At 42.7% G+C, this 12,012-nt stretch overlaps 1 protein-coding gene across 2 annotated transcripts in view; it reads left to right on the top strand.

Annotated features, from left to right (window-relative positions):
* Positions 1-12,012, top strand: part of limk1 (LIM domain kinase 1) — a 50,504-nt gene that overhangs the window by 22,064 nt on the left and 16,428 nt on the right. For both annotated transcript variants that reach the window (XM_033046076.1, XM_033046077.1), the window contains 6 exons: positions 1,217-1,326; positions 2,110-2,316; positions 4,581-4,686; positions 6,478-6,644; positions 9,581-9,755; positions 11,281-11,367. In XM_033046076.1, the coding sequence (XP_032901967.1) occupies positions 1,217-1,326; positions 2,110-2,316; positions 4,581-4,686; positions 6,478-6,644; positions 9,581-9,755; positions 11,281-11,367 (852 nt within the window). The remainder of the gene's footprint in view (positions 1-1,216; positions 1,327-2,109; positions 2,317-4,580; positions 4,687-6,477; positions 6,645-9,580; positions 9,756-11,280; positions 11,368-12,012) is intronic.

Genomic DNA, 12,012 nt, shown 5'->3' with positions numbered 1-12,012 from the left:
TGACTTTTCGGGTTGGGACTTTTTTATTTTCCAGAGTCTGAAGTAGGGTCCTGACCTGAATCGTCACCTATCCACGTTCTCCAGAGATGCTGCTTGACCTGCTGCATTACTCCAGTGCTGTCTTTTTTTTTATAAACCAGCTTCTGCAGTTCCTTGTTTACACATTTTTGCTGATTGGATTATCTCCGGATCATATTGAATGAATTATTACATAATGTCTATACCTCAGCACCGACAGATGTTAACGGAAGTCTTGGAATGTGCTTGGTGCTAGGATGCAGATAGACATATTATATTAGACGGAAAGGAATTTACTCCATTGCTGAGGAAAATTTACAGCGTCTTGAATTCGGCAGCAGGGTGGAAATCTGAGAAAGTGATATTAACTTTAAGAAACCGACAGAATAATATGAGAAATAATTTGGGTCCTTTTATAACAGTATAGACATCCAGCAATTGAAAGCAATGCTATGATGGCCAACAGAATTATTCAAAGCTGTTTTAAATCAAGTTATTAGAAATTAAGAAACCAGCAGTAAGTTATTGATAATTGATAGGTGCAGGGAGAGAGACTGCAGGATCAATCGGGCAATGGGTAAAGCGAAGACTGAGAGAAGGTGGACGGGTAGCCTTGAGTCTGACGTTTTTGAGAAAGAAGGCAGGTTATGATGGGGAATGGGAAAGGAGATTATTTCCTGGCATTGGCCGAAGAGATGACAAAGCCTTTTCCAGTTCCTGTGTCTTCCTGGACTTTCTGTAAGCAAAGCAACATCAGAGCCCATCAGCACCAACACCTCGGCCACATCAGCCACATTGCGCCTCTAACTTTCCGAGCAAATGCCAATGCTTCCAGCACAGTAAATAATCCTGGATTAGCCACCCTGCATGTTAGCAGCTGGATGCATCAATTAGATGGGTGGCACGGTGGCGCAGTGGTAGAGTTGCTGCCTTGCAGCACCAGAGATCTGGTTTCGATCCTGACGACGGGTACGTGCCTGTACAGAGTTTGTATGTTCTCCCAGTGACTTGCTTGGGCTTTTTCCTGCAGCTCCGGTTTCCTCCCACATTCTACAGGTTTGAGCACTAACTGGCTTGTCCCCAGTGTGTGTTGGATAGTGATGGTGGGATCGCTGGCCAACAGCCCAGTTTCCGTGCTGTATCTCCAATCTAAACTAAAACTAATCAGATGCCTGAATCTTTGTTATTTCTTCTCCAGGTCGCTGGGGAGCACAAGTATCACCCAGAATGCTTTACATGCCTAAAGTGCGGTGCGTTTATTGGAGATGGCGACACTTATGCATTGGTAGAGCGCTCCAAGCTCTATTGGTAAGTACTGACATGGACAAGTTACAACCAAGGTCTCTGTCGCTTACATTTGGTTTGTTACGATGTGCGATTTCATAGGGAAGCCAGCATTGTCTTCCTGTGCCCTTTTTATGATGGCTTACTTATTTGTTGCTCAGTGATATTTTTTTTTATCAGTACCTTGTAGACTCTGAGAGAAGCGCATGGAAAGCTGAGGCTTTTATACTGACTGGAAGAGGTTTGCCTGTTGAATGCAGACAGTATCCTAGTGCCAGTGCTCAGCACTGAGAACTTGTAGTAGTTTTAAGTACTTCCTGATGTGGTGAAATCCGATTCAACGTTGCTCCGCTGTGAATTGAATTGGCATTGCAAACATTCCATGAGAGTAACTTGTTCCTGGCCTCCTTACCATAACGTTTGGAGATACTAAAATTATTCTATGGGGCTTGATTAGTGTTGTGTTTGAGAAATCAGTTGCGTTAACGAAATTTGGAACTGTGACAACTGTTGTTGCTGCAGCTTTCCCTCTCGCCCCTTATTGCTAATCCTAGTTATCCAGCTCCGAACATGTATGCATTCTGCATAAACGTGCCATTGCACAGCATGGGGGCTGATTACGTTTATTTTTTCCAAAGAAACTTGGCGCAGACCAGGGACAGCCCATGGGAATGCTTTGGAATTATGTTTTGGAGGAATATCGGTTGGTGTCATAAACTTGCCATCTTGCAGCTATTAGTGCAGCTTGATGACCATCCAGGTTGCTCTGTCCTCTTTAACGTCACTTGTCATTTGTCTCTGTTGCAGTGGTTGCTGCTACTACCATACGATAGTCACCCCCGTCATTGACCAGATCCTTCCAGACCCTCCCTGCGCTCGCATTCCACACACTGTGACATTGGTTTCAATACCAGCCTCGACAGAGGGAAAGCGAGGTTTCTCCGTGTCCATCGACCAGCCCTGCAGTCCCAGGAGCTGCTCTTCGGAGCATGTGCATACTGTACGGGTCAAAGAGTAAGTGAGAGGGCTTGCTATAATGGGGAGGATGTTGTTGCTGTAACTTGCTGAATCTTGACACATATTAAAGACATCTTTCATCTTAAAGTATACCGTTTTCATTGTACACTGTGGTGCCAATGAATACATGTCTTGAGTTAAGCTGAGCGAAATTGCAGTGAGTCAGTTTGCTGGCCCATGGCAAGCATCCAAAATGAATGGTGCTTTGCTCATGTTTAACTTGTGGGGTAAAAGCAGAAGCTCAGGCAGAATTTCTGGGTGTGGTGGCAGGTGGATTGTATTTTTTTTTTTAAATGAAACCCTAATTTAAAAGATGGATAACGTGGTCCCTGAGATTGGATTAAAATGACTGAACTACCCAATTTCCATTGCATTCTTAATGGAAAGTCAGAGGTCTGGATCACATCTGGCAGACATTTAGATTCTAACATAGCATTTCCCCTGAAACCCATTACTCATCTCCATGTGGGAGAGTTGTCTGACAACATCTTGAGATCATTTTGCCATTAATTATCTAAATTGACAGCAGTTTTCCTCTTGTATCAGTCCCTCGTTATTTCAACCTAAGGGCAGCGCGGGGAAAATAAAGAAAAATACAACTTTTTATTTGCTGAGTTTTTACGATTGTACTTTTCTAGGTCAAAATTTGAGTCAAAAGGTTTTCATTTATAGAGCTTTTCACAGCTATCAATGTATTTCTAAAGGATTAGCACTGCTGTGATAGTCACAGTCAAACAGCATGGAAACTTGCCATTTAACCCAACTTGTCCATATCTTAGAAACACAAATACATAGAAAATAGGTGCAGGAGTAGGCCATTCGGCCCTTTGAGCCAGCACCGCCATTCAATATGATCATGGCTGATCATCCAAAACCAGATACCCCATTCCTGCTTTTCCTCACATATCCCTTGATTCCGTTAACCCTAAGAGCTAAATCTCTCTTGAAAACATCCAGTGAATTAGCCTCCACTGCCTTCTGTGGCAGAGAAGCCCACAGATTCACAACTCTGGGTGGAAAAAGCTTTTCCTCATCTCAGTCCTAAATGACCTACCCCTTATTCTTAAACTGTGACCGCTGGTTCTGGACTCTCCCAACATGGGGAACATTTTTCCTGCATCTAGCCTGTCCAATCCCGTAGGAATTTTATGTTCTGTAAGATCCGCTCTCATCCTTCTAAATTCCAGTGAATACAAGCCCAGTCGACCCATTCTTTCATCATATGTGAGTCCCACCATTCCAGTAATTAACCTGGTGAACCTACACTGCACTCCCTCAATAGCAAGAATGTCCTTCCTCAAATTAGGAAACCAAAACTGCACACATTACTGCAGGTGCGGTCTCACCAGGGCCCTGTAAAACTGCAGTAGGACCTCCTTGCTCCTATACTCAAACCCTCTAACTATGAAAGCCAACATGCTATTAGCTTTCTTCACTGCCTGCTGTAACTGCTAGATTATTACAACAATCCAAACAAGTATACGTTAATAGTCCACTGGAATTTCCATTTATAATGCATCAAGCTCCCTTCTATCCCTGCTCTTAAAACAAAAGACAACTGAGCTGAGTGATCCAGGCCATACATAGCTTGTAAAAGGTAACAAATATCAGCCATAAATTATTGGAGTGGAAGGTGGCAATTATTTACCGAGCCAGTGCACCTGAAGTGGGCGCGCTGGCAAACCAAATATACATAGTCGGAGAGAGGATGGGGAGGGAGCTAGTCGTGGGGACCTGGTTTTGGCCTCCATAGGGATAAAGAGAAAATGCTGACAGTGAATTAATTACACTAACTTCCTCCAATGGATCACTTGTGCTGCTTTCCTTTCTTGAAGACTTGCAAAGCCTGACCCGTGTTAAATGACAGAACCTGTAAGAATTATTTTGTTTTGGTGTGGTGTTGGTCAGATCAGATATCTGATCAGATATTTCCTAGTTTGATCAGTTTGTTTTATGGTGAGGTTAGCAGGTCTAAATTATTTCTCAATATTATGTGGTGCTAGATGACACTGGAGTCTGAGGTTGAGCTACTGCTTACTGAACACTGCATGTTATTGAAGTTGCTACTTGTGGAACTTCTGAAGATTTGGGTGGGATTTGAAGAGATTTAACTTTTCGTAGTCCATAAAGCCAGATAGAGTTTATGGGCTTTGGTGTACATTATTATTGAGGAGTTAGATCAGAACCTTGTTCTGTAGAATGGCTCTTTAGCCCCTTAAGGTCCTGTCCATTATTAATTTGTATTGCTTTTAATGTTGCAGAGTTGATACGGACTGCATCAGTCCAGAGGTGAAAAATTCCATTCATGTTGGTGACAGGATTCTGGAAATCAATGGAACGCCAATCAGGAATGTGCCTCTAGATGAGGTAAGCAGAGGGAAGATGCAGGTTGCAGCAGCTTGGCAAAACCCTAGCATACTTTTATCTAGCAGCATGCAGTGAAACAAACTAATTAGTCTGTTTTTGGTTAATGTCATCACCTAATGTAGAAAGGGGGGAATTGAGGCAAGAGAGACTTGGGGAGGGGTAGTATGTGACCGGTATCATATACTGGGGGAGGGGGACCAGTATTATATGCTGGGACGGGGGTGATGAAGTTTTTCTTTCTCATAATTCCTTATGACGTGGGAAGCCTGTTGGCTCACTGGCTCTGTGCTGGCTCTTGGAGTGATCACCACAATCCTGCTCCCCCACTTGGATCCCCTTAAACTGTTCTCTCGCATGCCTGTCAACTCTCTTACCGGCCACCTACAATGGGGATAGTTTGCAGTGGCCAGTCAACCTACCAACCTGAGCACATTGCTGGATGCAGGTGGAAGCTGGAGCACTTGGTGAACCCACGCAGTCGCAGGAGGAATGTGCAAATCCCACGAGGTCAGAAACCAAAACTGGGCTGCTGGAGCAGCTGCCTTCTCTGTCCAGCCTTTAGCACTGTCCTGTGAGATGGCTGCTGCTACTGAGCTGCCCGCTTTATATTGGGAATGCTTGATCCATGCAGTGGGGGAGAACGGTAGCTGAAAGGCCAGTCATAGAGACTGATGGCAGAGCTGGGTCACATGTTTCAAAGGCTTAACACAAAAGATGATGGATGCGGGAGGAGGCAGTTGAGGCAGGTGCTATTGCAACGTTTAAGGAACATTTAGGCGGGTTAATGGATAGGACAGGTTTAGAGGGATATATGGGCCAAATGCAGGCAGGTGAGGCTAGTGTAGATGGACGTGTTGGTCGGTGCGGCAAGTTGGGCCAAGGGGCCCGTTTCCACACTGTATGACTGACTCCAGCAGTTACAGTTGAGGTAAATTGGACTATGCCAGCAATGTTCAGATGAGCGTGTGCACAAACCAAAAATGATAGTATTGGGGCTAAATGTATGACAGGAAAGGGAGTGAAAGATGTCAAGTGTATCAAGTGTTATGTGGGTGATGTGAAGGGTATATATTCAGGGAAAAGGAGATGTAAGCTTGGGGAATGAGTGTGTGGGGTAGCGGAATAATGAGATACCAGCATTAGTTACTATGAGTGCTAGAAGTCAAGTAGAAATAATGAAATTGAGGAGAGGGAGAGGGAAGCTAGTTATGTATGTTGGGATAAATGGAGCAAACAACTATAAATGATGAAAAGAATGGAGGATTCTGGCTGTAAAATATGAGAGAAATAGGGAGGGACCAATTTGGTCGGTAGTATACGATCCACCAATCACACATAGTTGGGGTGGGAGACTGATGTTGAGCCGATGGAATATGCTGAAATAAGAACAAAATACAGGAAACATTCAACAGGTCAGGGAGCATCTATGGAAAGTTAATGTCGGGTTGAAACCTTGCCTTCTGAACTGTCCCAGACTGGCAAAGTGTCTTTGGCCTGAAACATTAACTGTTTCTCTCTCCGTGGATTCCGTTTGACTTGCTGACTGTTTCCAGCATTTTTGATTTTTTATATCAGATTTTCGGCACCTACAATTCTTTTTTTTTTTCCAATGTAAAGAGCAGTCAGAATTATTGTATTGCGGAGAGTAAAACTGGTAAGCTCCTGGAAGATGCTCTAATCCTTTGTGTAGCAGTATTGCTTTTCTCTGTGCATCATATCTAGCCCTAGGATAGAAATCTGGTGCTTGGTTGGCAATGTTATGATGGTGTGTGTGATGTTTGACTTCTGCAGATTGACCTTCTGATCCAGGAGACCAGCCGTTTGCTTAAGCTAACCATAGAACATGACCCACATGACCCAATGCTGGACACTGCCAATCCAATGTCGGATGTCTACAGCCCCCAGAGACTAAGTGCTCCAAGTGGAGAAGACAGCGCAGTCAAGAAACGACCCATCATGTAAGCATGCTTAGATTAGAAAATGCTGTATATCTACAAAATGATAGATTAAATGGATATTCAGTACAAAATTAAATTATAAAATTATGTGCACTAAAGAATTCAAATGTGGTGTGTGTTATTTAAGTGTCTGCAGATGGTTTTGATCATAAAAGTTATTGTTCCCTGTGAAATTTACTTGGTGTAGTTAACATGCACAGAAATGCAGGCCTTTAACAGCAGGAACTTGCCCTACACCTGTGATATTTCAAGGGATTAACAGTTTTTACAGCTTTGCGGGTGCCTGCTTGAAGCCAAGCACTGTTCAATGCACAGGGGTGGATGCCTGCAGTTGAAAGTTCAATGGCAAGATTGAGTGATTGCTGAATCTGTGCATTTTATTGCTGTTGTATCGGGAGCTTTAGCAGTGGTTCTGCAGAGTTTCCAACATGAGCAGGAGCACGAGAGAGGAGCCAAAGGAGCAAATGATTTGCCAGAGGAATCTGAAGAAGGGGAAGTGGAAGCCTCTGGCGTGGAGAACCCAATTCTCCAGGGTCTTACTGGAGCCATGATCCTATCTCCAGCTGTCTGAAGAGGAATGCGTCTGGGAGCTAAGGTTTTCTAAGGCGGTTGTGACCAAGATCTCTCATCTTATGCAGACAGTGCATCCACCAGCGGATGCCCTGTAAAACAATATTGCCCCAAATATATAAGACTTTGATTCTAGGCAGCGACGTGTGACTTGCACCATGCGTATTGTTACACCATACTTCAGGACTTCATGCTGTTCACTGCTCAGAGTGGAAAATGCGTTTACTGTTGGCCATGATGATTTTGGGGGATTGTGCGCATTCTTGGTGTGATAGACTGCACGTGTGCAGTTCCAGGATCTATTAGGAACAGCGAGCTCTTGAACCCACCGTCTGTGTTGGCACACATGCTCCTCTTCTCTGGGGCAGACCACCCATGTCAAGTTCCACGAGAATCTCTCGTTTGTTGTGCAGTGAGACCGGATCCAAGCTACTGGGTGATGGAGGCGATTACTGTCTCTGCCCCTCTGCTCAACCTCTCTGCTCTCCTGCCTTGTCCATCGCTGACACAATTTAGTCCAAGTGAAGACTGGATGTTCCAAAGCTAGAGGTATCATTGGATGGGCATAAAATGAGATACTATAAGGTATGGTAGTAGGATATGCACAAAGTATTATCTCCCAGTCCATCCCCAGCTCTGTCAGCTGAGCCGATGACTACCAGCACTCTTCCCTTTACCTAACTTAATCTGTGGACACAATGGAGTCTCCCTCCAGTGTAACAGAGTCATCCCTTCGGTTATCAGTGGGTGTAAAGCACAAGATGTGTGTTTCCTGGAGTTGTTGTCAATGTGCAAGAAATATGGTCTTGTGCTAAAGATGCTCTTGCATCTTTGTCCACTGCATCAAACAGACCTATGGATTCATTAAACTATTTCCTACTTGAAAAGCTGCTGGAACAATAGCAATGCCTCTGGAGAGGTGAACTTCCTGCTCAAGGTCTAAAATGTGGCAATTTTTTAAGCCACAGATTGACAGATTCTTGATTGGTAAGGGTTTTGGGGGTTATGGGGAGAAGGCAGGAGAATGGGGTTGAGAGGGAAAGATGGATCAGCCATGATTGAATGACTGAGTAGACTTGATGGGCAGAATGGTCTAATTCTGCTTGTAATAGAACTTGTGACCTGATGGGAAAAAATGAAAAAGAACTTGACATGAAAATATACCTGGTGGATCTGTCATCGTGACCAAGTCTGAAAGGTCTCCTGTCAGTGATTGGATCTGTCCTATCGTGGAGCATCCTGGTTCTCCTGCCTGAGCTCCAGGTTATGTCCATCAAGAGGTGGAATGGAGGTGATCTTCATCATGCAGCAAACGCAGGATAAATTTAGCAAGCTGCCCTGGCCATGAATATTGCACATTTCAACTTCACAAAAGCTTTTTCACCCCAACTTGGAAAGATTAGCGAGAAATTTCTCAGATTTATTTGTCTTCAGATTTTGTTACCATTCTACATCTGCTCTATAATTAGATACAAGCTGCCATCCTTCCCAGACTCTGTTTTCAAAATGGGGTGTCTTGTTATACAGACCCTCATAATCTTCCTCTTTGCAATATTGTTACATTCGTCCAGTCAGCCGCCTGTTGAATTATTTATCACAGCAGCGTGGCACGTTCTTGCTGTTAAGGCCTGCTTTCCACAGCTTGATCTGTACTGCATGCTAACTGCAACTCTGAAGTCGATATCAAAGAGAAACCAGCAATTAAATATTGGACATGGGTTGGTGCGCCATGTGTGCTCCACATGCTGCCCGCTCAGGCACATCCAATGCTCTGATCCTATTCCTTCTCTCCAGAGATGCTGTCTGTCCCGCTGAGTTACTCCAGCATTTTGTGTCTAGCTCTGATCACATGCTCAGTGTATGGTCACAGTCAATTTTCAACACTCTTAATGTATTGGCAAATGGTGCACTTTTGAGAGCTCGCTAAGTTTTGACTGGGAGCTACAAATAAAGAACCTAGTCTGGTATATTGCAGCATGTGTCACTCCAAGCTCTGCAATATATAATCTGACTCGTGACTGTCCACTGACACTGATTAAGGCACGAGGTCTTATTCTGGTGAGTTGTATCAGCATCTGACACCCATGACCAAATTTAGGTATGATAGTCCCATGATTTTCAGGTCTTCATTGAGGCATGATTGGATGCTGGTGACTATGCTAATCTGATTTGACAACTTAAAATCTTGCATTAAGCCTGAAAGGTTTTTATTGAGTTCTGAGATAATGATGTAGTTATTTTGCATCGCTTCAGTAGCCTGGTTTGTGTAAGACTAGCTTTGACTAATATTGGACCTTGTTGAGTTTGATTATTTTTTTTAACCACTAAAACTCGTCGGTGATGTTTCTTACTCTGCTTATGTCCAGGAGAAGCTGTAGTATTGATAAATCTCCCAGTGTTGGATCGCCTGTCTCCCAAACGAAAGACTTGGGCCGCTCCGAGTCCCTGCGAATTGGCGCCGCAATGCATCGTATCTTCCGCCCATCTGACCTGATCCACGGCGAAGTGCTGGGAAAGGGCTATTTTGGCCGGGCCATTAAGGTATTTGTTTCATAAACCCATACTTGGGATTAGCTTTCCTAAAGATGATTTTATTCACTGCTATACTCAATCTCATTAGGAAGCAGTGGCTGGGACACTGTTACATTGAGAATGGGTGCTTTATGTAATGATCAGGCTAACTTGCAAGCTCTCTTTCATAAGCTGTCACTGACCCATTTTCATTTGCTAAGAGACTGAAACTTGTGGGGGATTTGCATCCAGTCTCTGTAGTAATTATTTGTATTTTTTCCAAATGTACAAGATGCAACTTCTGGTCCAAAGAAGGTTAGAAGATGCAGTGTTGTTTGGTGGAAATTATATCAATATTAACACTGCAAATTAGTTGGAATCGTTTTAAAAGCAGTTTTTCTCTATATATACAATATCTCAGCCCGGGTGTGTTTTCCTTTCCACCATTCTCTCTATTAGTTCTGTTTGAAAAGTTCAGAGTTCCAAGGAGAGATGTAGAATTGATTGGGAATCTCTCGATGATTCACTGCATGCAGAATTCTACCCCTTTAATCAATAGATGATTGATGCCAAAGTCAGTAGCCATTGATTGCCAGATGTAAAGGATGGCCCAATGACAAGATGTTCTTTGTAACGATGGTATAAACCTATCACTCTAATGTTCCCAAATATTAGTTTGATACTCGGATTAAAATTTGTGCCAACCCAAAATATTATGTGCCTTTTCCATGTTGATTGCCTTATTTTGCTTAAAGTGAATCTAATAGAATAACGTGTGTCATTTAAAACTCTAGGTGGATGTTAAATTTGTGTTGATTGTGTGTTTTTGTCATTTTTTAATTATATGTATGACTGCAGGGAAACGAAATTTTGTTCAGACCGAAAGGTCTGAATGACAATAAAGGAATCTAATCTAATCTAATCTTGGTTACTTGTGACAGAGGTTATGTTTAGTGGTATTCTAGTTTACTACAGCAATACTGCAAGTAATCCAGCCCAATATTATTACAAGTAGTGGCATTGAGTGGTGCGAGGTGTAGTTATCCTGCTTGAGGATAAAATGGCAAAGATATGTTTGGAAAAGGATTTGAGAATGAAATATCAGAATAAATATAAAATATTAGTAAAACCTAATTCTCTGTCCCTGCCCTCTTTGACACTGTGTGAACCCAATAAAAATAATTTTCTTCAGTGTACTTTGTCTCAAAGTGGCACTCTAACTGTTCCAGGCCAAATTAGCTACCATTCTTTCCGTATTGTAGTTGTGTCTTCAAAAGTACTTAGTTAACCATTTAAAAAATGGTCAGTAACATTGTAAGTAAAACTTCTTGTCCTTGTCAACAAATGTCTGAATTCAAACCCTCGGCCTGATGCTCCAAACATCTTATTGTACTTGCGATCCAAGCATAGGCCTTACTCAAGCATCACAATTCAATGTTGGTACAGTTTTTTAGTGTACATTTGCCGTTTGTTCCTTAATTGTGTGATTTGTGGTGATGGTGTGTTCAGTGCAACAATATCCAATTCTTCATCGCACTTCCTTATTTTTGGTCAGGTGACTCATAAAGAGACTGGAGAGGTCATGGCAATGAAGGAACTGATCCGATTTGATGAGGAAACTCAGAGGACCTTTCTGAAAGAGGTTGGTAATTATGAGTTTCGCTCTTGCTGTGGGCACTAAAATATGTCCATGTGAAAAATCACAGCCCTGTTAGACAATAAGATTAAATACTGTAATTAATTGGTAATGAGTAATTGGATTAAAGTTATAGATGTACTGTGGATTCTATTAGCTGTATAATTGATGTAAACTGGATGTGTTAAGAGGCTCTTGTGCTTCCATTGGAATGATTAGAGATAACAATAGATCTGTTAGTGCTACGAAGTAGCATTGCTACTTGAAGTATTACTGATGTATCACTTTGCAACTGCAGCACCATTGGGCCTGCTGATGTACTTAAATGGGACCAGGAGGTTCCTTGAGCCTCCCATCATTCAGGTGATCATAACTGATCTGTGGCCTGAACTAAAGGTTTCTACAACCTACAATATGCACAAAAATGCAAATATTTATCACCCTTAAAGTAAAATATTGTGGGTTCTGAGATGCTCTCTGAGATGAAATATTCTAGATTCAGATCCCTTTTGATTGAAATGTCTTTCCCTTAAGTGATCAAACCCTTATCCCAAGATCATGCCCTCTAGATCAAAGTTCTCCACAGATGCAAATATCCTCACAGCACCTGCACTGACAGACTACCCAGACTCTTGCATTTTTAAATAAAAT

Source organism: Amblyraja radiata, chromosome 28 (assembly GCF_010909765.2).
Source record: "Amblyraja radiata isolate CabotCenter1 chromosome 28, sAmbRad1.1.pri, whole genome shotgun sequence".
Classification (NCBI taxonomy): domain Eukaryota; kingdom Metazoa; phylum Chordata; class Chondrichthyes; order Rajiformes; family Rajidae; genus Amblyraja; species Amblyraja radiata.
The sequence above is the reverse complement of the archived record's forward strand: the minus strand, read 5'-3'. Positions and strand labels throughout refer to the sequence as shown.